Here is a 24,727-nt window from a genome sequence, read left to right on the forward strand (position 1 = left end):
AGCTGAGCCAGAAGGCAAAGCTCTCGATCTACCGGTCAGTTTTCGTTCCTACCCTCACCTATGGTCATGAAGGCTGCGTCATGACCGAAAGAACAAGATCCAAGGTACAAGCGGCCGAAATGGGTTTCCTCAGGAGGGTGGCTGGCGTCTCCCTTAGAGATAGGGTGAGAAGCTCAGTCATCCGTGAGGAGCTCGGAGTAGAGCCGCTGCTCCTTCGCGTCGAAAGGAGCCAGTTGAGGTGGTTCGGGCATCTGGTGAGGATGCCCCCTGGGCGCCTCCCTAGGGAGGTGTTCCAGGCACGTCCAGCTGGGAGGAGGCCTCGGGGAAGACCCAGGACTAGGTGGAGGGATTATATCTCCAACCTGGCCTGGGAACGCCTCGGGATCCCCCAGTCGGAGCTGGTTAATGTTGCTCGGGAAAGGGAAGTTTGGGGTCCCCTGCTGGAGCTGCTCCCCCCGCGACCCGACACCGGATAAGCGGACGAAGATGGATGGAACATGGCTGGTTCCAGGTTTGCAAGTACAGTTAATGATCACTACTTTCACTGAATTTTGAGTTGTTTTATTCAATTTTATAGCGTTTGAAAAAAAACTGAATCGGTTTCTAAACAGTATTCCGACTCAGCTTTGACATACACAAGTCTTTGATTATGCATCAACATACATTCCTCTAATATTAGTCAAAATAATTCATAATTTCAGCTTTTTTGACTCAAAAATTAGGTATAATTAAAAAATCCAACAAGGTTTATTGACCATGAATTCCGAAAAATAAGCATAAAACTAGTGGTAATAAGTTGGTGTCCGTGGCATGTTTACAGTACTGGTGGTAGTGGGAAAAGCGCAAACCGTAAAAAAAAAAAAAAAACATTGAAAAAAGTTCCAAATAAAAGGGACAAAAATGTCAGAAAAAAGTGTCAAAATCACAGGGAAAAAAAAAGTGTCACAAAAGTGTTAATTTTCTATTTTGACACGATGGTCGGTGGGGGAAGACAACACAAGGGTTAAAGTGATAACATCTACCTCACCTACAAGAAAATGGATCAAATTCAGACTAACAGCAGTTCCCAACAGGAGCTGAGCACTAGCCAATCACTGCGTTGGCATCAAAGCATCACAAAGAAGAATCAACACACATCCAGTGCATGCGCCACACAGAGTGGCTCCGCAGCTGGTAGATCTCATAGAAATATGCGAGGCAGACATTAGATGGCTACTACTGAATCTGGTTTCTGGGCTGGCCATTTGTCACACCGAGTAAATCTGTATGAAGTTTATCCGAAGACTAACAACATTAACCTTTTCATTTTTAACCCTCTGAGGTCCAAGGGCATTTTCATACATCTTCTTAAATTGACCTTTTTAAGGTATTTGCATATAACTGATCCCTTTGTGTTTCATATCAAAATGTTCAGAACATACTCAGCTTTCCGTATAGTGAGGTCCACATTTTTTTCTAGAGCAAAGTGTAAAGAGATAATTTGGCACTAAAGCTGAAATGTTGATGTTCGCTTTTTGAAATCTCTTTTGAAAACAAACTTTAACTTATGATGTGTTGTAACAATTGTTTCGGTGGTTGAAATTAAAGGTGACGTAGGCAGGATTGTGAAGATCCAGGACTTAGCCAAAATATTTGAACATTGACGACTTCTCAGTCCCGCCCCCCCTTTCTGCTAAAGCCCAAAACAGTCTCCTAAGCCCCTCCCCCTACAAGGGAGAATGAATGCGTGTGCATGAGCAGTGATTGACACGCAGTTACACCCGAGTGTAATGCTACCAAGTAGCATTCTGTTAGCCAACGGGTCGAAGACTTCTTTGTAATCTTTGTAATCGCAACACCCCTGGTTCCAGTCTGGCTGGGAACTTGCATTTGCATTTGCATTTTCTCCTCTCTCTCTCAGCACATCTCTTGTCTCCTCTCTACTGTGTCAAATAAAGGCAAGAACTACAAAAATATTCCACCAAAACCTATAGACAAACCCACACCAAGAGAGACTAATAGACACACTTTTGTTTATGCCGTCTATACATAATGTGTAGTCTCTAAATGCACCTGTAGTGACCCAAAGGTATTTGTGATGTGTCAAAGCAATGAGGCATTAAGCGGCTCCCAAGTGTCCAGAAGACAAAGTGAGGAAAACCATGAGATGAGTAGAATGAGTAGGAGACAATGCAGTGAAGGTGGAGTGAGCTTGGAGACTAAGGTCCATTACCTGATTAATTTAACTGCGGCGGCCTGAAATGCTCAGAGTGACAGCTCGCCGTTAATGCTAAGAGCAGGAGTGATCTATCACGGTGAGAGACGCTTGACACGTTCTTTCTCCACACCACTAACTTTCATTAACAGCCCCTTAAAAGACAGCCTAACTCTCCTTGTCTCACACACACACACACACACACACACACACACACACACACACACACACACACACACACACACACACACACACACACACACACACACACACACACACACACACACACACACACACACACACAGATTTATGACTGAATAAGAAAACTTTGAAGAGGCGACAGAGTATTAACCATGACACCAGGGCATTTAATAATCTTATATTCCAGGCACCGTCTCGTGAGCCCGACGCCATCGATAAAGAGGCTTTGACGGGTGTTTGTGCTTTGGAAAGACAACTTCAAAATGTCAAGGATTCATCTTATTCTATTCAGCAGACAACCTGAGTGTCACTGCTAATCCTTTTAACCGCACAAAAAGTGAGAACAAGACTGCTGGTGTAGTGGGCACTTTTGGGTGGCATATTGAAATGTCACGGGACAAATCTGTAAAAAGTGGTGAATTTAGGATGAAGTCAGGAAATGAATGTCACTCAAATATGATCACAGCATGACTGGCTAGTAGTCCTTAGGTACTGTCAGGGCATGCCCTCATACTCTGCTTCTGACTGGCTAGTAGTCCTTACCTAGGTACTGTGAGGGCACGCCCTCATACTCTGCTTCTGACTGGCTAGTAGTTCTTACCTAGCTACTGTCAGGGCACGCCCTCATACTCTGCTTCTGACTGGCTAGTAGTCCTTAGGTACTGTCAGGGCCCGCCCTCATACTCTGCTTCTGACTGGCTAGTAGTCCTTACCTAGCTACTGTCAGGGCACACCCTCATACTCTGCTTCTGACTGGCTAGTAGTCCTTACCTAGGTACTGTCAGGGCACGCCCTCATACTCTGCTTCTGACTGGCTAGTAGTCCTTACCTAGGTACTGTCAGGGCATGTCCTCATACTCTGCTTCTGACTGGCTAGTAGTCCTTACCTAGGTACTGTCAGGGCACGCCCTCATACTCTGCTTCTGACTGGCTAGTAGTCCTTACCTAGGTACTGTCAGGGCATGCCCTCATACTCTGCTTCTGACTGGCTAGTAGTCAGAGATGGGAAGTAACGAAGTACAAATACTTCGTTACTGTACTTAAGTAGATTTTTCGGATATTTCTACTTTACTTTTATTTTTTGTGGCGACTTTTTACTTTTACTCCTTACATTTTAACACGAATATCGGTACTTTCTACTCCTTACATTTTAAAAATTGGCTCGTTACTTTAGTTTTGTACAAGAGGTCGTAATGTCGGAGAATAGCGGACACACCCCGCACACCATGAGCGGCGCGCGCCACACAGAAAAAAGTGAGAAAAAGAAAGAGAGACCGCTGTCCGGAGGATAATCATTTGAGATGGTGTGTGTGGGCCTTTGAGAACTGTAAGTCGTATAACTTATGTTGTCAGTTCATTTAAGCCTGTTGTTGTATTGGTCTATAGTTCCTGCACAGTTAAAGTAGGTTAGCTAGTGATTTAGTTGTTTGTGTTCTTCACCTGTTAGCTAGGTTTCACGTTGCTTGTAAAGCATCAAAAGAGAGAAGTTGTCTCTGTCCGTGTTTTACAGACACCCCCTCAGTACGTTGAAACCAGCATCAGCTTTAAATACGGTCCTAATCTAGTCCTCACTAGCAAGTTTCAAATAATTTCACTGGAGTTACCGTTATTATTTTTCACGTGATCAATACCGAATTCAATCTAATTGGATGGGAATATACTGGGGGTAACGTTAGCACTAGTAGTATGGACGGCGACATGATTGAAAATGAAGAAAACAGAGATCCCAGAGATTAGGCAGACAAGCAGCAAGACATTCCCAATCATCCCTGGCCTTATCTGAGAGAGATGTTTGAGATAGCGAGGCGGTCAAGTATGACTCCTGGCCAATGTGCTGTGTAACTCTAAAAGTATGGGGAACTTCTTAACTAATCTATGTTTAGTAATTCATATTGTATCCTTTATTTTTCTTTCTATATTTGAGCACACACACATACATGTAGATTCCTTTAAATGTTAAGGGGACGATTAAAAAAGAGAAACTGGATCTGTGAATTCTCACAGAATCACAATTGAATTCATATCTTGCTACTCAGTCAGAATCTTATTAAGCTGAGTCCCAGTCTCTGTCACAATAATCATATATGTGATGTTTGGCAGACATCCATTTAAAATGTAGACAATGGCATATAAAGAGCCTGGTTTTATGTCCACTGAAGTTTCTCATCTTGCACTCTAGTAACGTGTGTGGTCCAGGTAGCTTTGCATAAAAAGTGGTTGTCATTCGCAAGGCTACTTTTACTTTTATACTTTAAGTACATTTCAAAGCCTGTACTTTGTTACTTTTACTTAAGTAAAGAAGTTAAATCAGTACTTCTACTTTTACCAGAGTATTTTTTAACACAAGTATCTGTACTTCTACTTAAGTACGGGAAGTGAGTACTTTTGCCATCTCTGCTAGTAGTCCTTACCTAGGTACTGTCAGGGCACGCCCTCATACTCTGCTTCTGACTGGCTAGTAGTCCTTACCTAGGTACTGTCAGGGCACGCCCTCATACTCTGCTTCTGACTGGCTAGTAGTCCTTACCTAGGTACTGTCAGGGCACACCCTCATACTCCCAACAAAGATAGAACAGAAGTGAGATGTCTCACTCTGTAGCTAAAACAGAGAGCTCAACACACAGGGTGAAAAGAGGAGCTGCAGTAATGTGCAGTACAACACAAATATGGTGTTTTTTTTTTTTTATTAAACCATGTAAACCTATTCTGATATAACCTCTAAATACAATTATGAACCTGAAAATGAGCATAATATGAGCTCTTTAATCTCTGACAAAAACTGAAAACTTTTCACTAAAAAATCATGCTAGGATACTGCTACGCTAAACTGAATGGCTATCAACCCTCAGCTGTACTTTGTGATTCATTTAACATAAATGCTAACATGTTAGCATGCTAATATGTTATTATTTGTGAGTCAGCATGCTAAGAAGTTCATGTGCTAAACTTCACATACTAAACATTAGCGTGTTGATGCTAATATTTGTTATGCTAATGTTGGCATTCAGCTAAAGGTACAGCTAAGTGTCACCTTCAGATTTTGTTTTCTAGTAGGATCTAAGAACAGTGAACTTATTCAATATTTCATCCAGCCAACATTTGTTTCTTTTTTTTGGTATGTAATGTGCATTACAGCCTCGTATGGCTGCCAGTCAAATCTGAATTTTTCGGCACAGCTGGAACTACGAGCAATAACTTACGATGAATGCAACATTAACAGCAGTTTGTTCACTGTGGCTATTAGCATCTTATCTCATGACGCTCTGTTCTGTTCCCATGATGCATGAATGTTCCACCATCCATGACAAACCTCTACTGAAAAAAAAAGCGAGTTTGTGAGAAAAGCAATGGGCAGACGGGGAGAATGGCCACAGTGTTTCCTCTGCAACACATCGTGAAGCTTGTCACAGCGTGAGCCTTTACCATGTTCAGGCTTGTTCACTTGTACATGACGAGAACACACTTACACACAAAGACACACACACACGCACTAAAACCACTGCAAAATTAGCGCAGCCCTCGCATTTCTGGGCAACGACCATCTTTGCTGGTGCCAAGCTAACAGGCTGGGTGTTGCTTTGGAGTCCAAGTGATGAACAGAGAGAGAGAGAGAGAGAGAGAGAGAGAGAGAGAGAGAGAGAGAGAGAGAGAGAGAGAGAGAGAGAGAGAGAGAGAGAGAGAGAGAGAGAGAGAGATGGATACAGGGTTGGCAGGCTGCTCTGTTGGCAGTGGTTGATGGTAATGAGGCTTTGATTGGGACTGAGTGTGAGGCCTTCGAGACATGAGAGGGTCAGGCAGTAGCAGCTCTGTTGATCACACACACACACACACACACACACACACACACACACACACACACACACACACACACACACACACACACACACACACACACACACACCTCTGACTTCTACAGGCCTCCCACTCCTGAGCCACCTCTCCTACTTGCAAACACACATGAAAGTACAAGCTCCCTGACACTCCTGATTCACACACACACACATACACGCGCACGCACGGTCGCTCGCTCACTCAAACATAAATGACACTCATTGGGAGTTCTTGACATTCTGTTAAGCCACTCAGGGGAACTAACTTGCTCACATCACAGTTGGTAGTGTTATCGGGCCGCACTTTTGTACGCTCTCAGAAAACAGTAACGACGCACTCCACAAATCCACCCTCGGCGGTTGGGGCCAACACACACATTTGCATTCTGTTTCATCATGACATGTTGACACCAACACAAGTGAAACATGCAAATTCTGAGAACTTGTAACGTTTTTGCTGCTAAGCGCTCACTGCTGTGGTGTTTGCTAAACTGTCGCTCCCACATATCACCTGTCAATCAAACACTGTGGGTGTTACAAAGAGGTGTTTGTCTTTGGATATCCAGTTCATTCCGTTTTGAACTTCAAAATGTTCAGCTTTTTAGATTTCTTTTTGAGTGCAATGTGCTGAACACAAAGGGGAAAAACAAAAGCTGACTAAATAGCTAACAACACTACGAAATTATTTCTCTTCTTAAAATCAACCTTACAGCTTGTGTTCAGAAGAGAAAATGTTAAAGCTTTCACAAGCTAGGATATTATCACAAGTGTTCTGAAATAAGACTTTGGTGGATTATTCCTTTATGGTGAGTATTTGATACCGAGTCGACATACAGATTGGTTAAATATATAACACATCATTATTTTGGAGCACACAGTTGTCTCTGCCAGTAAACACTGGGAGCGAGACTGAGTTTTAATAGAGCCACGATGTGGCCAGTATTGAGCCAATAAGAGATGTTCCGACAATGCACACCAATCGTTATCATCTGGGAGGAGAGGAGAAAAGCTGGATATTAGTGTGTGCTTGAGTGTACGAGAGGACAGAGGATTACTGCGCTGTGTGGCCTAGTGTCTGGATTTGTGTGTGCAGTTTGCATCCTCCCATGCCTGTGTCTGTAATATATATATATATATATATATATATATATATATATATATATATATATATATATATATATATATATATATATAGTATCTCTATGTACAGTATGTGTGTGTTCCCTACTAATTATTCCAGCATGTGTATGAGTGTGAACTATGCATGCTTTTACGAGTTTGCAGTATTTGCAAGTCCATGTGCATCCCACTGATTACTCCATTTTGTGTGTGTGTGTGTGAGTTTCCCTGACTGCCTCCCATTTAAGATATATTTATTAGAACAATGCGCATTAATCAACATTTCTGTAAATGTTCAGGTGTTAGCCAGTTGGCTAATTTTCCACTGTAGCTCTAGTTACCCAGCATGCATGTCTTTATGGTGGGAGGAAACCGGAGCACCCGGAGGAAACCCACGCAAACACGGGGAGAACATGCACACTGCACACAGAAAGGCCCTGGCTGTACTGGGGGGATCGAACTCTGCAGTGCCAACTTGCTGTGAGGCAGAAGTGCTAAGCACTGAGCCACCGTGCCACCATGAGTCTCTCTGCTCCATTAGAAGTCAGCTGGTGTCATTTGAAGCGCTCCCACCTGTTTGACACAGAGCTGTGCTGGCTCGGGCCCTTACAGAGGCCCCTGAGGGCCAAACAGCTTAATCTGAGCTCCTGACAGCCAAGCCCACTGCTCTGCTGTCATTCACAAACAAGCTCTCTCTTACTGTCCTCCCTCATTCTCTTGAGTACACCCTCATTCACTGCTCTCCCTTTTTCATACTTTGAATACTACACCATCTTAAGGATCGCCGCTGTCTGAGGCTTCTCAATGACAACTGAGATAACTCCAGCTTCTGAAAAAGACTGTGACATGGAGTGGAGATGAGATTATTTAATGAAATTGCTACTTACAGGGTCAAGAATAAGTTTAAAATAAATGTAATCCACATGAATTTTGACATCTCACTGTTGGAGATATTCCGATACCAGTATCGGAAAAGTTGCCTAAAATGCTGCTAGCCATATCGGTCAGTACTGAAGTTTATGCACCGATCTGATACCACGTAGTTTAGACCCGAAGAAAAACTCCTTTAAAGTAGTTTATTTATGTTATTTTTCAATTATGACTGACTGGATAATAAAAGAGAGTTCTCCGGCGTTCATTGTTTGTGTTTGTTCATGTTTCACAAAGAGTTTAACCTGGGCAAAGATAGAAATCATATCACATCCATACAGGGATAGTAGTATACAGCTGTTAAAACATAATCAAATATATAACACACTGGTACCAGATCGGTACTCTGTATTGGCCGATACGCAAGTTCAGGTATCAGAATCGATAACAGGAAGGAAAAAATGGTATCGGACCATCTCTAATCATTGCTGATATCCTCCTCCAGCTCACTTCATCTGTCTCTCTTTCCTTAGACAGTATTATTATTATTATTATTATTATTATTATTATTATTATTATATAATTATAATTATAATTATAATTATAATTATTATTATTATATTATTGCTCTCTGTCATTCAGTTTGTCTCCAGCAATACGTGTTGTTTTTCTTTCACTACCCATTGCACCAAACTGCATATCCCTCTCTTCCATCTTTTCATCCTCTCCCCTCTCTCCATCTCTGTGGACCTCATTACCTCCCTCTCTCAGACAAGAGTCACTGTTCTCCCTTCCCTGTCACCGCCACTTTGGCTAGTATGATATAAGGATATATTACTGGCCGGCTTCCCAACCAATCAGAGACCTAGACCCTAATGGTAATGGGGACGGAGAAAGTGGAGGAAATGTATAGACTGTACACTAATGGGATGTGTGTGTGTCTGTCAGTTTCAGCAGTGAGGGACTGTTCGACAGGTAGAATGTTAGAGGCTGCAGAGACACAATTAATACCGGGGAAAATAAACCACAAAGGTCAAGTTGTCTGGAGTCTAATTAGGGTTTCCTCACACATCTTTAGATCCACAGCTCAGGCCCGTCCTGTCCACCTGTCTCACTCACAGAAGAAATCACACAGCTCTTTTAGCTACATCCAACCCTCCATACAGCGAGCTACAGGTTTAATCTGTTTAAAGAATATGACAAGTTGTCCCTGTGTGAACAGATGTACCAACCTGAGGCCTATACTATGAACAAGATGTGGGGTTACCGAGGTAACTTCAGGTTAACCAAGGGTTTTGTGCATCACTACGGTGGGTCACTTTTTACCGGGTTAAATCGCCGTGGTAATTTAGGACGACCAACTAACCTGCTCGGGGGCAGGTTATGTTCGAGATTAGAGATCAAGCACAACCTACTGACCAATCAATACTCGAAAGATATCGGCGTCACCGTTCTTAGAAGATCCGCTGGAGCTCAGTGCGTGGAGAGAGAGAGGTGCGCTCAGAAAAGTTAAAACATAAAACATATAACATAAAACCCGTTGACGTTCCCTGATGGGTACTTTTATGAAAGGTATAGATTTTCAGTGGAGGGAATTACGTATCTTTGTCAGCTTCTTGAGCCGTATGTTGCCAATGGAAATTATGTTTTTATATTTATGTTTTATTTGCTCCATGATCACTTACCACTCCCAGGATAGCAACTAAAAGAATAGGCTACAGCAACGAAAGTTAATGGAATGCACAAGTGTAATTAGGTTAGATCTTGTTGTGCCTGACTGATGGGGCAGTGATATTGATAAGTCTTGTAACTTACACATTTACAGCGTCGGCAGTTTTTTTGCCAGCTTTCCTTCCTGGGTTTAGCAGCAGCAACTGTATTGCTTTTTGCCCGTATCACGTGTCTGTGTTCTATATATTTCTGTAGGATTATGGTTTGCTCTTCTAATGTAAAATATACAGTCCTGGCAGACTTGTCCATGTTTGCGATTGGTCATATGGTGTAAACACCGCCCCTTTTATGTGAACGTGCTCGTCGCTGGATTGGGAAACCCTGGGTTGATGGAACAAGTTGATAACCACCGTCCGGTCCCACCTTATGCCAGGCCGTGGTTGTTAGGTTTGGTGAAGCCGGGTAACGGACATAAATCCAGGGCATGTTGAGCTTGCTTCGTAGTATAAGCCTCTGGTAATTTAAGGGACTCTTTGTTCACACAGTAGGACAGCACACACGACTCACTCAATAATGACATCCTGTCAGCTGTTTGCAGGAGATATTGGTCAAAGTGTCTTGGACAGATACACTGACATTGAACACATCTCAGTCCCCGCCTGATCTCAGATTCAGAGTACATTTATATAAACAGTAAATGTTAGAATAGTTTAGGAAAGTTGTGTGCTAACATTGTGCGATTGGCAAATAATAATAAAATAATAATACAAATATCTCTGCTACACAATGCACTTACAACACAAGACAACACGCTGTGTACTTACTTAGTACACTGTGTTGTAGTAGATTGTGTATTTATGTCCCCAAACTATCAAGAATAGTCTTGATGGAGGGAGTAAACAATATTCCATGAAGCAAAATCTACCACCAAAATGAGCGTCTACTTCTCAAGGAGACTTGCCAAAAGGTCTGCTGCTAAAGGCTGTTTTTACCTAATAGCGTACATTTCAAATGCCTGAATAAAATCTTGACATAAAACAAAGAAATAACTTAAAGAATGTCATTAAACTAATTTGCGTATGTTTTTGTGAGGGCTTGTCTTGCTTGATCCCGTCTTTTAGTGTGTTATGTAGTTTTCTGTGTGTGTAATAGATGTATAAAGAACACAAAAACCATATTTCACTCCAAATGGAGCTCTCTCTCCCACAGACAGCACTTTTTCCCAAACGCCTGAAACGCCTCGCCCAAATTCCTGTTTGAAATTCCTCCATTAGTGATGTCACTGATTGAAAATGCCAGCCCAGTTTTTCATATGTACTGCCCATAGGTGCTGCCTGAGCAAGCAGAGCCCGCCCAGCGGCTTGCTTGAATTTGGTTGACCAATCACAACAGAGTCCGCCAGCTGACCAATCAGAGCAGACTGGACTTTTCAGGAAGGCGGGTCAAGAGCTCAGACAGAGTGTTTCAGACAGAGGAGCTGCAGCAAAGGGCAGTATGAGAAACATAATCTGTTTTTCAACATCAAAACATGTAACCCTATTCTAGGAGACCCAAAGAGTACAAATGAGCAACACTGAAAATGATTATACAAGGGGATCTTTACAGGTTTTTTACAGTCTTACCTGAACATGTCCCCGAGTCCTTTCAGCATGCCCTTCTTGGCTTTTCCCTTGTCTTTCTCCTTCCCTCCCTCCGGCTTCTTCTTCTCCTTCCCTCCCTTGTCTTTGTCTTTTTTCTTCTCCTCTTTGGTGCGATTGGTGCCGTTGACCAGGGGTTTCTCGTTGGCGGACAGCGGGGTCTGGTCGGCCACCGTGGACACAGAGTCTCTCCCTGATCGGGAACTCTCCTCCGTGTCCTCCTCCACTGGAGACAGGGAGAGAAATACAGGAAGAAACACGGGGGAGAATGGAGAACATATTCTTTATAACCAATCAACTAGTCATTTTAAGTAGAACTGTAGCACATCCATAAAATCCATAAACCTAATATAGGAAAATCTGTGAAAGTCCCATAAATGGGCTTAATGTAATTTAATTATCTATTATAGATAGTCGTCTTTAGAGACCATTTGACACAGAATCTGATTAAATGAAGAAAGCAATATATGAATGACTATTTGATGGTATAATGGCATGCTGCTCTCACAAAATATGAGATAAAAAAACGTCAGATTATTTGGGCTGGGAGTATAGAACCAAACTCTAAAAAATGGTTTCTTTTGTAAGATGAAAGATGAATATACCAACAGACTGCTGTCTCATTCCCAATTCCTATTTCATTTTATGAGGACGTGACATTTAAAAAGTGAAAAAGAAAAGGAGGAGGAGGAAGAAGGCCGTCTGTGTTTGAAACGTTTAAAGTCATGTCCACATGAAAAGGAAGAAGAATTCAGGAAGCAGACGGCATTGTGTGGGGCTTTGCTACATTATTACTACACATCGCTTGGAAAGAACTCATGGGTGTACGTGTTGGAGATTATGCATTTTGTATTGCTGTACCATGACATTTTTATTGTAAACACAAATGTTCATACTGTGTAATTCAAATTTACAAGAATTCAATTAATCTAATCAAGTTTTAGCTTTAAAAGGAAGCATCAAATAGAAAATAAAGTTAAAACAGATAAATACTTTGACTCTGATTTCCTGCCCAGACGCTAGTATGCCCTGCTACGCCCTGAACTACTACAACTACTATTTCTAGTCATAGTTTCATTATCTTTATTGTTACTATAAATTGCCACTGTTCATCATTCCCCCAACCAACAGCGGCAGATGGCCGCCCACCAAGAGCCTGGGTCTGTCCCAGGTTTCTCCCTAAAAGGAAGTTTTTCCTCGCCACCGTTGCTCTTGGGAGAATTACTACAATTGTTGGGTTGTTGTAAATGATAGAGTGTGGTCTAGACCTACTCTATCTTTAAAGTGTCTTCAGATAACTCTTGTTAGGATTTGATACTATAAATAAAATTGAATTGAAATGGTCTATCACAGAACTTTACACATTCTCCAAACTCGTCCTCTTTAAGATGCCCCATATTTATTACCGTGTCACCTCCTACCGCGCAATATGTAATTTATTCATCCACACCTCTTCTCATCTGTATGAATTTTTATTTTACCTGTCTGTGTATAATAAGGGTGTTTATAGTGTATTTGTAGTTTATACTATTACTATTTCTTATAATACCTTTTTGTATATTTTTCCTGTCTAATGTGTATTTGTCTTATTCTGATGTGTGTGAATTTAGTTTTGAGCTGCTGTAAAAAGGGAATTTATCCAGTGTGGGATATATAAAGTCTATCTTATCTTATCTGATGCAGTGCATAGTTACACCTTGAGTCAGCGATATGCCATTGCCACAAGCAGAGATCCAATCAGCTGCCAGATAGTGATCATTAGTCAGAATGCTGTCACTCCCATGCATGAGTAGGGAAGCCAAATCCATGACACGTTATCCGTTTCAATATCAATCCTTGTTATTGAACACCATTGTTTTGTTAGTGCCATCTCAATAACCCATAATGCAATGTCAGTGAAGTAGCATTGTACAGTTTCATATTTCAGACATGTTCCAGAAGTGACTCAGGTTGAGGTCCTTGCTGAAACACACTGCCAGGACTCCCGACCGCTGATGGAAATCATACCGATGTGGCCGCTGTGGGATCAAACCTGAGAAACAGGACCGTCTTAGTAACTGTCGGCCGAGTGCAAATGGTGGATATCTTACATGTCTCCATGCCCTCATCGTCTTCTTCCGTTGCAGCGGGTCGGTCGTAGGACTTGTCGATGGCTGCTCGGAAGCTCTCATTGCAGCCCCGCCCCCGGATGATACGGGGGCGCGGCCGGTGGAAGGGGAGGTCCCCGTTGAGGGTTACCTCGGCAACTGCCGTCTGGAGGCTCTCGAGAGAGCTGGACTTCTTTAAGCCTAGTGATGGTCCCACATCTTTTGTGGAAGAACCTGATGGGAGGACACAGAAGGATGTACTGGAGGAACGTTTCACCAAACCTACTGAGTCCACAATGGTGGCCCCGTCAAAGTCCCCTTCAATACTTCATCTTAAAGCATAACTCTCGCCAAAATGCACCCTAGGGTCTTTTTGTGAATGTACCCGAGTCAAACTTTTGTTTAAAAGCATAATTAGGACGGAAGCGCCACTTTTAAGATTGACCGTATTTTAGTTTTCGGTCAAATGGCCTTTGTCGTTAGTGAAAAACAATATTGACCTTGTAGCTGAAAAAGGAGCCTCATGTAAGAATGACATTTCCTCCTATGGAGTCCGCTCATTCGCATTCGGAGATCAACACCTAGCACTCCCATTTAAAAGGCCATTAGACCGAAAACGACAATACGGTCAATCTTACAAGTGGCGCTTCCATCCTAATTATGCTTTTAAACGAAAGTTTGACTCGGGTACATTCACAAAAAGACCCTAGGTTGCATTTTGGCGAGAGTTACGCTCTAATACTGCAAACTAGAGATGGTCCGAAACCATTTTTTGCTTCCTGATACCAATTAGGATACCTGAACTTGTGTGTTGGCTGATAAGAGTACCGATCCGATACCAGTGTGTCATATATTTGATTGTGTTTTAACAACTGTATACTACTATCCCTGTATGGATGGGATATGATTTCTATCTTTGTTGTCGGTCTGGCTCAGGTTAAACTTTTTGTGAAACATGAACAAACACAAACCATGAACGCCGTAGAACTTTCTTTTATTCTCCAGTTTGACAGTCAGTTATAACTGAATAAGGACATAAACTACTTTAACCCTCCGGTCGTCCTCGGGTCAAATTTGGGTTTCTTTCAAGCAAATTGCCCAAAAATAACATGGGTTGTTCCATACGCTCTTCTCAAGTCAAATTGAAGATCATCAGATCACTACTTTCATAGAATTATGGGTGTTTTATAAAATGATGGTTTCTAAACAGTCTCCTGACTAAACTTTGACAGTCTGTGATTATCCACTCAATCGTACCTATTGGTGGAAATAATTCATAATTTCAGCTAAAAAAAATAGGTATAATTGCATATATAAGGGGTTTATTGACCATGACTTTAAAAAAAGTGTAAAACTAGTAGTAATAAGTGGATGTGGTGAATCTGGTTGTAGTGAAAAGAAGCGCAGAAATCTAAAAAAATAAATAAACATCTTAAAAGGGTTAACCCGGGAGGAGAACAAGTTGCATGGTCGACAGGAAGACAACACAAGGGAGGAAGGAGATTTTCCTCGGGGCTAAACCACCTGGTATCAGATCGGTGCATAAACTCCAGCACTTGCTGATACCGAGCAGCATTTTATTCAGTATCATAGGCTTTTTGGATACTGGTATCGGAACATCTCCACTGCACGCTGTAGTATCTAATGAGGAACTTCAGTCCATTTCTATTCTACACCAATGTCAGCTAACCAGCTACCACGCCATTCTTATTCACTTCAAACAGCTGAGAAGGGGGGCAAATCTAACTTTTCTCAGGAAATTCCTCTTGGGAATGGAGTCAAAATATGTGCAGGAGTTCAGCAACAATGCTGTGAAAAAAAGTATTGAAAGTTTTTACTACTATTGCTAAGTAGCAGTTAAGCAATTAATAAGCGTTTAAATAGGCTACGTTCAGACTGCAGGCAAAAGTGGCCCAAATCGGGTTTTTTTGGGGTCAAGTGACCAGGTCAGACTTCTTCAGAAGTAGTGTGAACACTCAAATCTAGCCCAGATTTGATTTTTTCAAATCAGATTTAGACCACTTCCATATGTGGTCCTGAAACAGACCCAGGTCTGATTTTTTTCAATGCCGCAGTGTGAACAACCAAGGCGGATTCGATGCGACTTTTACGTCAATCTACATCGACATTTATCAAAAGCTGCCCTCAACATCCGAAAGTTTTGAATAAACTGTGTCTCTGTGAAGCTATTCACAACGCAGTCCCACCACTCCTGGCTTCGTCTCTGCATCCACACAGACCTCTGGAGGCAATTTGCAGCCATAACCCCGCAAAAGGGCTTATGGCTCATTCTTCTCCTCCTCAGCACTGGCTCATTCATTTTTATGGCTGCCATTACACAAACATTTTGAAATAAAAGCGAAAATGCTGACTTCCTCCATAACCTCCCTAACTTTAGTGCAACAGCGTGCTGCGTCTGATGTCATCTTTATTGGTCTTTTGCGCATGCGGGTCAGTTCGAAACCGCAAACAGTTCACACTGGAATCTGATATAGGACACATTTTAAAAGGTCAAACAAAAAATCGTATCTGAACAAAAATTCCAAATTAAGCATTAAGACTTGCGGTGAGAACGTAGCCTAGTGAAAGGTTTTTCCCAATCTGTAGCATACTTAACCACATAGACCTACAATCTAGATTCACAATTCTGTTCCATTCTGATTTCACTGTATTTTTACATAACCTTCAACACGTCTTAATAACATCTTTTAGAACAAAATCTGTCCAGAATCAACATGTACACACTGACAATGACTGTGTTGAAATATTATCAAAGTCGATGTAGTGCAAGAGAAGCAACATTATAATGAGAGTTATGGTACAATGTGAATTGAACAGGATGATTTTAGAGGATGGAGGGAGAGAATGAAGAACTGACTCAGCAATGTGACACATATTTCACACAACTAGTCACTTCCTGCCAATTCCAAATGACCAGCAACTAAAGCTGCCCAGAAATGACCTCAGAGTCTTCGCTGTGGAGTCATTTTAGTATGTTTTTTTTTGTGGCGGATTCTGGGATTTGCTCCAGCCAACCTCACAATGACCCTCAAGGTGAACGTCCACTGGTAAACAGAACCGGGAAATAAACCACATCCTTCTCAGGCTGCATTCTCTGCCATTCTTTTTCTACCCCTTTTTTTGTTTTCAAGAGATTTCTAGCTTAAAATGACAAAAGACCTGCTCCGTTTTGCAGACATGACACTTAGATGCTACAACACCATTTCAGACACACTGGCGCTCTCTCTTCATACGGTATGATGCAGAGGAAGAACTAAAACGCACTCAGAAAGGTGTATTTCCAGGCTTCTACTATGCACACGGGTCTGGCAAAAGAACTGACTGGATGTACAGAATAAACGATATGGCAAAAATGTGGCACATCCAATGTGTCACACTGGAACTCCTGTGGCCGCTGGCCAGTGAACACACAACACCAGCTACATATAAGCAACGCCACACTCCCCTTATAGTGTTCCAACTATGGAGCATCTCTGCTCAACGAGTGAAGAAGAAACAGCTGGTGTACCTGAACATGCCTAGCCTCAGAGGACCAATAAGCAACTCTGACAACAGCACACCATATTTAAACCTGGACACTGTTTCACCAAGAAGGAAGCTGATCGTGTGTCTGTCTTGTGTGTGTGTGTGTGTGTGTGTGTGTGTGTGTGTGTGTGTGTGTGTGTGTGTGTGTGTGTGTGCGCGCAACACTCCTCCTGACTGACTACGAATTTCATTACAAGATGTGGCCCTGATTGAAAATAACAGCAACAGCAAAATAGGAGAAACATGACAGTTTAATTAAACTAAAAGACTATTTGTACAGTGGTGCGGGCATACAGTTTTGCTCCCATATGGCTCCTTTCAGGCTGAGAACATGTACGGTGGCAAATAAATGTTAGAAGATAAGGTGAGAGGGCGTGGAGGTAAACGGAAGAGACCTGATCTCCCGGGTGATGTCAACTTTGGAGCTACTGTAGCAGAAGAAGGCCAACAGATTGTGGTGCCACGAGGGACGGGAGTTAGAGAGAGAGAGAGAGAGAGAGAGAGAAGAAAAGAGAACAGCACAAAGTAAGGAGGGGAGAGTAAGGAAGGAGGAGGATAGAAAAATTGACAGAAAGATTTACACCTGTTTGAGCAACTTTTGCTAAAAGTTACAGTGCCCAGGAATGTCTGTACCTTTTTGAAAATTAAAATGTATATTTGTGGCCCATTTTTTATAGATTTGAGTCTTTAGTAGGGACCTATTTTAGTCACATTACATTGACTGTATTGGCAGTTTGTTTGTTTTTTATCCAATTATTATTTCAAGTGTAATGTACTTGGTTTTCTTGAAACAAAGTAAAATGTTAAATACTTAGGGTAACATATATAGAAATGTAATCAAATGGCCAGCCAGTGCTGTAGAATAATCTGTAATAAATCTGTAAACAAGCTGAAAACAATTGCCAAGCTTCTTGTTTACAGTGAGACTGACCGAAAAAATTATAAAGACAGAGGGGAAAAAAATAGAGATGGAAATTGAATAAATGCAGAGTGAAGAAGCGAGGGGGGTTGGCGGTCCCCCATTCATTCTCATCAGCCTGTCTTGTTCCCTTAACGTCTCACTGAGGGCCCGGCTGATGGGCTTTCCACGCTGTACACCCACTTTATCTAAAGGCTTTGCCCAGCGCCATTCACTACAGTCACACTTCAGTGGCTGTCTTAACGAAAAAGGATCATTCACACTGGGTTGGAGATCTGACAAATAACATTTAGTCACAAACATGAAAACATTGTTTTCTTTTTTTAAAAGACTTTCAATTAATCTGCTGATGAGGTTTTTGGTGAGACATTGTTCTGTTCAGTCAGGCTTACCTGGCCACAGAGAGTGTACTGTATGTGTGTGTGTGGAATAAAATACTTTAAAGAGCTCATACTTTTCCCTTTGCTTTATTGTGTTACATATATTTTTTGAGCATGTAATAGGCTTACAAAGTGAAAAAGCCCAAAGTCCCCCCCAAAGGGACTTACCATCTCCAACAGAAAACACTGTTCACCAACTGCTCCAAACAGCTCTATTGTAGTCCAGCCTTTACTTCAGAGACAAACGTTATAATGCTCGCCTAGCTGCTAGCATGGCACGCCATCAAACCAAGCTAGTTAGAGCGGAGGCCCCAAGAGTTCAGATATTTGTATCACCATGTCCAGGAGACAGAGCAGAATTAAAACGTTACGTATGAAAGACTAATTTGTTAACATTTAAATAACTTAGCACTCAACAAACGTCTTTTGGTTCGTCTAGATCACACTAGCTTGCTTGTCACGGCCCGCCCTACTCTGCTTCTGACTGGCTAGGAGTCCTTACCTAGGTACTGTCAGGGCCCGCCCTCATACTCTGCTTCTGACTGGCTAGGAGTCCTTACCTAGCTACTGTCAGGGCCCGCCCTCATACTCTGCTTCTGACTGGCTAGTAGTCCTTACCTAGGTACTGTCAAGGCACGCCCTCATACTCTGCTTCTTAATTATTTTTATGGTTTTTACGTACTGTCAGGGCACGCCCTCATACTCTGCTTCTGACTGGCTAGTAGTCCTTACCTAGGTACTGTCAGGGCACGCCCTCATACTCTGCTTCTGACTGGCTAGTAGTCCTTACCTAGGTACTGTCAGGGCACGCCCTCATACTCTGCTTCTGACTGGCTAGTAGTCCTTACCTAGGTACTGAGCATGTGCGACTCCCAACAAAGATGGAACAGAAGTGAGATGTCTCACTCTGTAGCTAAAACAGAGAGCTCAACACACAGGGAGAAAAGAGGAGTTGCAGCAATGTGCAGTACAACAAAATTATGGTATTTTTTAAAAATTAAACCATGTAAACCTATTCTGATATAACCTCTAAATACAATTATTAACCTGAAAATTAGCATAATATGAGGTCTTTAAAAAAGGAAAGCGTGCTCATCTTTTTTGCATTTCTTTTTGAACATGAAACATAGTAAATTGTGAATAATCAGATCTGGGAACACAGCTCCCATACATTGTTTGACAGAAATTTTAAAAAGACAGCTAAAAAGGATTATTTCAAATCTGGCAACCAGTCAGTCAGATGGAAGTAATCAGTGTCAGTGTGTTTGGACAGAGTGATCCCACCGTGTTGACCAGCGACAGGCTTACAACAACAAACACAGAGCCAGAGGTGGAAAGAGTACAAAAACACACTACTCGAGAAAAACTATACTATCATTACTTTGATTAACTTTTACTAAAGTACAGGTAAAATCACTGGTACAAAAAATCTACTCAAGTAAAAGTAAAAAGTAGCTCTATTAAAATTTACTCAGAGAAAAAGTTACTTTGTTACTTTTTAACAGAGGGGGGAGATACACTTTTTATATTTCTACTTATTTAATATCTTATTCATACTTTTCATACTTATTTAATTAAATCGCAGTCTTTTGTGATTTGAAAAAGGCACAAAGCAGCTTCAGATTTGAGATTGTTTGATACAAGACAACGCTAGACCTTTTCTTTCTACTCAGTGACGAATATGATTTGAAATGTAGCAAAGTACAATACTTGAAACAAATCATACTAAAGTAAAAGTAAAAGTACAGAAAAAAACTATTTAAAAAAGTTAAGAGTTAAAGGGGAACTATGCAGTTTTTTTTAGCTTAATTTACCTTAACAGCTTGGGAGTCATTGGAATGGTTATATGACTTTTTTCAGGTTGAATGGGGGTCGTCTCGCTCCCCCCTAGCACCTGTGAGCGGAAAAACCACCCTCGCAACTTTCGGCCGGTGAGCTGCCGGCCTCAGTGTCAGGAAGTATGGCGTGATATCAGGTCTCGCCATGTAACAGATTGCTTCACGGCACTGAACACATCCACCCTTGGCAAACAAAACAGAGAAGGAATGGCCAAAACTGCATTGCGCCTCTTTAAGATAACTGAAATAGGATCACTCCCAGGACACTTTCTCACAGGGATTCATGATGAACTAAAGAAAAGGTTTGACAAAGTCTGCGTGGAGTTGTGGACACTGCCAACAGTCCTGCTTTGTCCTCCATCACTGGAGTGTCCTCGACCAACATGTGGCTGCGGCCTGTGTCAATAATCCTCTCAGCCAATCACAGCTCAGGGGATGAGGGCTACTATAGCCCATCTCTCAGAGCTGTCACAGTCTTTGGTTTCAGCAGGATGGTTGTGTTTTGGCTTTGGGAAACGCACCATGGATCATTTATACTTATTGGGGAGTTGGGATTTTTTTTTAAACATTGGTAAAGTGAGACCAGAGGGCCACAAAGTGAAGAGAAACCCCAGACACTTAAAACAAAATAGAGAGACATCTTTTAGCCCACAGCATTATGGAACTTTCATTGAATTCCACTGGAAAAATACCTTATTTTCTCATAATGTTCACACTAAATATCCACCTTAAAAACAATTACAACCAGTACCTGTGGCCTCAAATCAGTCAGTGTAAGGCCGCGTTCAGACACCCCACGTCACGCTGATCATGTAACCGGAGATCAGACGTAGAAAGAGCCCCGTACAGGAAACAGGAAACCTCTATTGCTGCCACAAGAAGGCTTTAAAACACTATGAGGGTAAAAAAAACTAAGCACTGAACTGTCTGGGAGTTTGTGTAATCGCTGAAGGTTTCCTGCAACAACAAAGCTCTCGCTATATCTCAGTCCTTTCTTTTATTTCTCTCTCTCCCTGTGAAATGAAGCTGCCTTCAAGTGCGGTCAGAAACGTCAAGATCTATAAACAATTTGACAGGAAACAGTAGTTGTGAACTACAAAGTCTACTTGTGATTTGTTGGGGGGGGTTAAAGAGCACAACAGGACGTCACAGAAATAGGTTGTTTCATTGACACTCTCCCACTTTTATTATCCATTTTCAATATAGAACAAAATATTCTGGAGCCTATTTTGCCGTCAATACTGCCGACGTTGTCTTTGCTGTAATCCAATCAGTATATATATATATATATATATATATATATGTTTAACATGAAGTATACTACTGCTTAAGTGCAGTAATATGCGGCCACTGGACCTGGCCCCTACTGGCTCTTCCTATAGGGAATGAATTGAACCGCTCCGCTCTGCCATTACTGAAGCTGCCTGGGAAAACCCAGCGTACGCGTCAGATGGAAAGGACGTTTTGTTGGGATACCATACGTCACTAACCGACTGTATAGCCGTTCAGTCAGTCAGTCAGTCAGTAAGCACCTCTTAACAGCCATATCAACTCTACCTTTGTCATTTAGGTGTGAGGACTTGGACTTTAGGATGCATGTTTAGTCAGGGCTGCACCATATGAGGAAAATATGCAATATGCGATAACGTTGAATATCGCGATAACGATAATACTTAACGATAAATAAAAGTGTTCTGCTAAAATACAACAAACTGCTTGTTGAATTTAAAACAAATGAAAGGAAATCATTTCTAACATTCTTTTATTGAACCAATTACACATTGAATTGAATATAAAAGGCAACACTAAAGAAAGAATGACAGCTAGATGATATTCTCTTTCAACTAACACAAACAAATCTCAGAATGTCTATCGCAATATGTCGCAGCGTTTCACGATATGTTGATTAAGCCTGTTGATATCATGTATATATTGTGCAGCCCTATGTGAAGTTATTAACTTTTCCAAGTCTCATTGCAACCGTACAGCTGACTCATTTGTTGCCTCTATTCGGCAGATACACTTCCTAAAATATGTAACACACAATCTGATCCTTACCGACTCATGATATCCTAACACGACAGAAAGTTGGAAACAATCTCCTGTCCATCTCATGGCTGCCCACACACTGTTTCAAGGTTCCAACAAAAGTATTAAAATACTAATCAAAGTATCCATCTGTGCTTCTCCTCAACACCTCTTTCGATCCTCTTGCCGCACTTTTTCCTCCGTGTTTCTGTCTTCACACTTTACTATCGAGTGAGAGTTCACCGCCGTACCTGCAAAATAGTACCAAGACAGCTTCTCTTTTACATTCTAAAGCTCTCATCGCTCTCTTCCTCCCTCTCTACATGTCTTCCTAAGACAGGATTTGGTCCAAGTCGCGGATATCAGAGGCAGGCCTTCCATTCAGCCGAGGCGATGGTGAAAATACACAAGACCTGACAATGACAGATGACTCGCTGTCAGCCCGCTGCCTTAACCAAGGACAGAGTGCTTCTTCTGCTGTCCCTCTCCGAACACACACACGCACACGCACACACACACACAAAACAATTAGTGCTACAGCTGCATCTGAGGCAAACGGGAGAAAATCAAATCTGTAGTCACCCGACTGCTTTCACAACCATGTTCGCCTGCGACCTTAAACTGCGGCGGGGACTGCAAGTCTTCACTCTGCAGTCTGACAAATGTGTCTTGTCAGGAGCGAGCAAAACACCAAACACAGGGAACACCGCACACACACACACACACACACACACACACACACACACACACACACACACACACACACACACACACACACACACACACACACACACACACACAAACACACACACACACACACGCGCATAAAGAGCAGAGTGGTGGATAAACCTCCTGAAACATCGTCTGCAAGTTAGCCACTGAATTTGTATTCGCAGATCAATATGTGCAATTTAATGTCCGCCATCGTTGTTCCTGTTTCAATTTGTGTCACGTCCTGCACCAGTTATGGATCGATCTGGTCTACAAAGCCACAGAGGCAGGTTGCAGTTCATTTAGAGTGCAAGTGTTCCCCAAAGTTGTATAATGTATCATCAGATAAACAAACACACATTCCTGTTTGTATCTTAAAATCAAAAGGGCGAATGAAGAAGACATGGACTGTGAAGGTAGATCTGAGATGAGATGACGGGCCTGGGACAGAGGCGTTGAAGCTGTTTTTTTACCCAATTGAACACAAAAACTGATGAAGTACAGTTACAAAGTTTGCTTCTTACTATCTATCTTAGTATCTATATGTAAACAGATTTTATCAAACTTATGAAAGGTGAATGTTTTGCAGACAAATGTGACTGAATGTATTCACTAAAATGCAACACTGAGCACTTGGCAAAGATCATCTGCACATGCTGTACATTGTCAGATTGTCTTTTATATCTATCTACCTCAGAGCAGGCCCTAACCAATTTGGTGCCTTAGGCAAGACTTCAGCTGTGTTTGTTGCTTCTTCCGACATTTTTGTCGCTTTTCATAGTTTTTGTTGCTTCTTCCGGATGTTTTTCTTGCTTTGTCGACCTTTTTGTCGCTTTTTTCCCCAAAGTTAAATCAGGGTTTTGTAATTTTTCCAATGTTTTTGGTGCTTTTCTCGACTTTTTTGGAACTTTCTCAATATCTTTCATTTTTCTTTACTCATTTGGACTGCTGTTGCCCCTATCCTCCCCTGCCTATGCTGCTGACCGGCCCTGAACCATTTTCTTTAGTAACTTTATAATATTTTGCTAAAAATATCTGCTGCAGTTATAATTAGCTTAAAGATGTTCAACCAGTTGTCTTGGTAAAGCATAATGTTCATTCCACAGCAGTAATTCTATCAGTATGAGGACGTATTACTGCCATACACTCAACTCTGCTGCACAGAGTTCTCTATACAACTCTACCTACTGTTCTCATGTGCTCATTCATTCCAATTGATGCTACTCGCTGTTAAGTTACTGTCAATGTAACCTGCAAAGGTATTTCCAATTTAAAAGCCGTTAAGCAGCCTATAGGGCATGTATAATCTCCCCCTTTCCTAGTATGCTTTTCATTTGATACATCTGCAGCTTGCAAGTGTTGCAATGTATTGATAGCAGTTTAACATCACATAAAAGATCAGCAAAGTAGAAAAAATCCAAAAATAATTGTGAAAACGGTATTTCTCAGATCAGCGGAGTGATGAGTGAAGACTAGAGTTGGGCATCATTTCCAATTCAGATTCTTCCTTTCGATTCTGTTTCTTATTGATTCTCGATTATGATCATCGAGTGGTGGAGATGTAACGGCTCACGTGAACAGATGAGGGGGCAATTTTGTTTTGATTCAACGGTGGTGTGCAGTTTTACCGGGCTTTTTCGACGTAAAATAAAGCCAGTTTAGAGTGGCGCTTACTGCGCTCCACGGCTGCAACACA

The 24,727-nt window shown here is 41.8% G+C and overlaps 1 protein-coding gene across 6 annotated transcripts in view; it reads right to left on the reverse strand.

Moving 5' to 3' along the window:
* The window catches only part of LOC120567663 (partitioning defective 3 homolog), a 351,607-nt gene that overhangs the window by 89,536 nt on the left and 237,344 nt on the right, over window positions 1-24,727 (reverse strand). For all 6 annotated transcript variants that reach the window (XM_039814627.1, XM_039814626.1, XM_039814628.1 and 3 more), the window contains 2 exons: window positions 13,613-13,843; window positions 11,508-11,748 (listed from right to left, as the gene is read on the reverse strand). In XM_039814627.1, the coding sequence (XP_039670561.1) occupies window positions 11,508-11,748; window positions 13,613-13,843 (472 nt within the window). The remainder of the gene's footprint in view (window positions 1-11,507; window positions 11,749-13,612; window positions 13,844-24,727) is intronic.

This window comes from Perca fluviatilis, chromosome 11 (assembly GCF_010015445.1).
Source record: "Perca fluviatilis chromosome 11, GENO_Pfluv_1.0, whole genome shotgun sequence".
Lineage (NCBI taxonomy): Eukaryota > Metazoa > Chordata > Actinopteri > Perciformes > Percidae > Perca > Perca fluviatilis.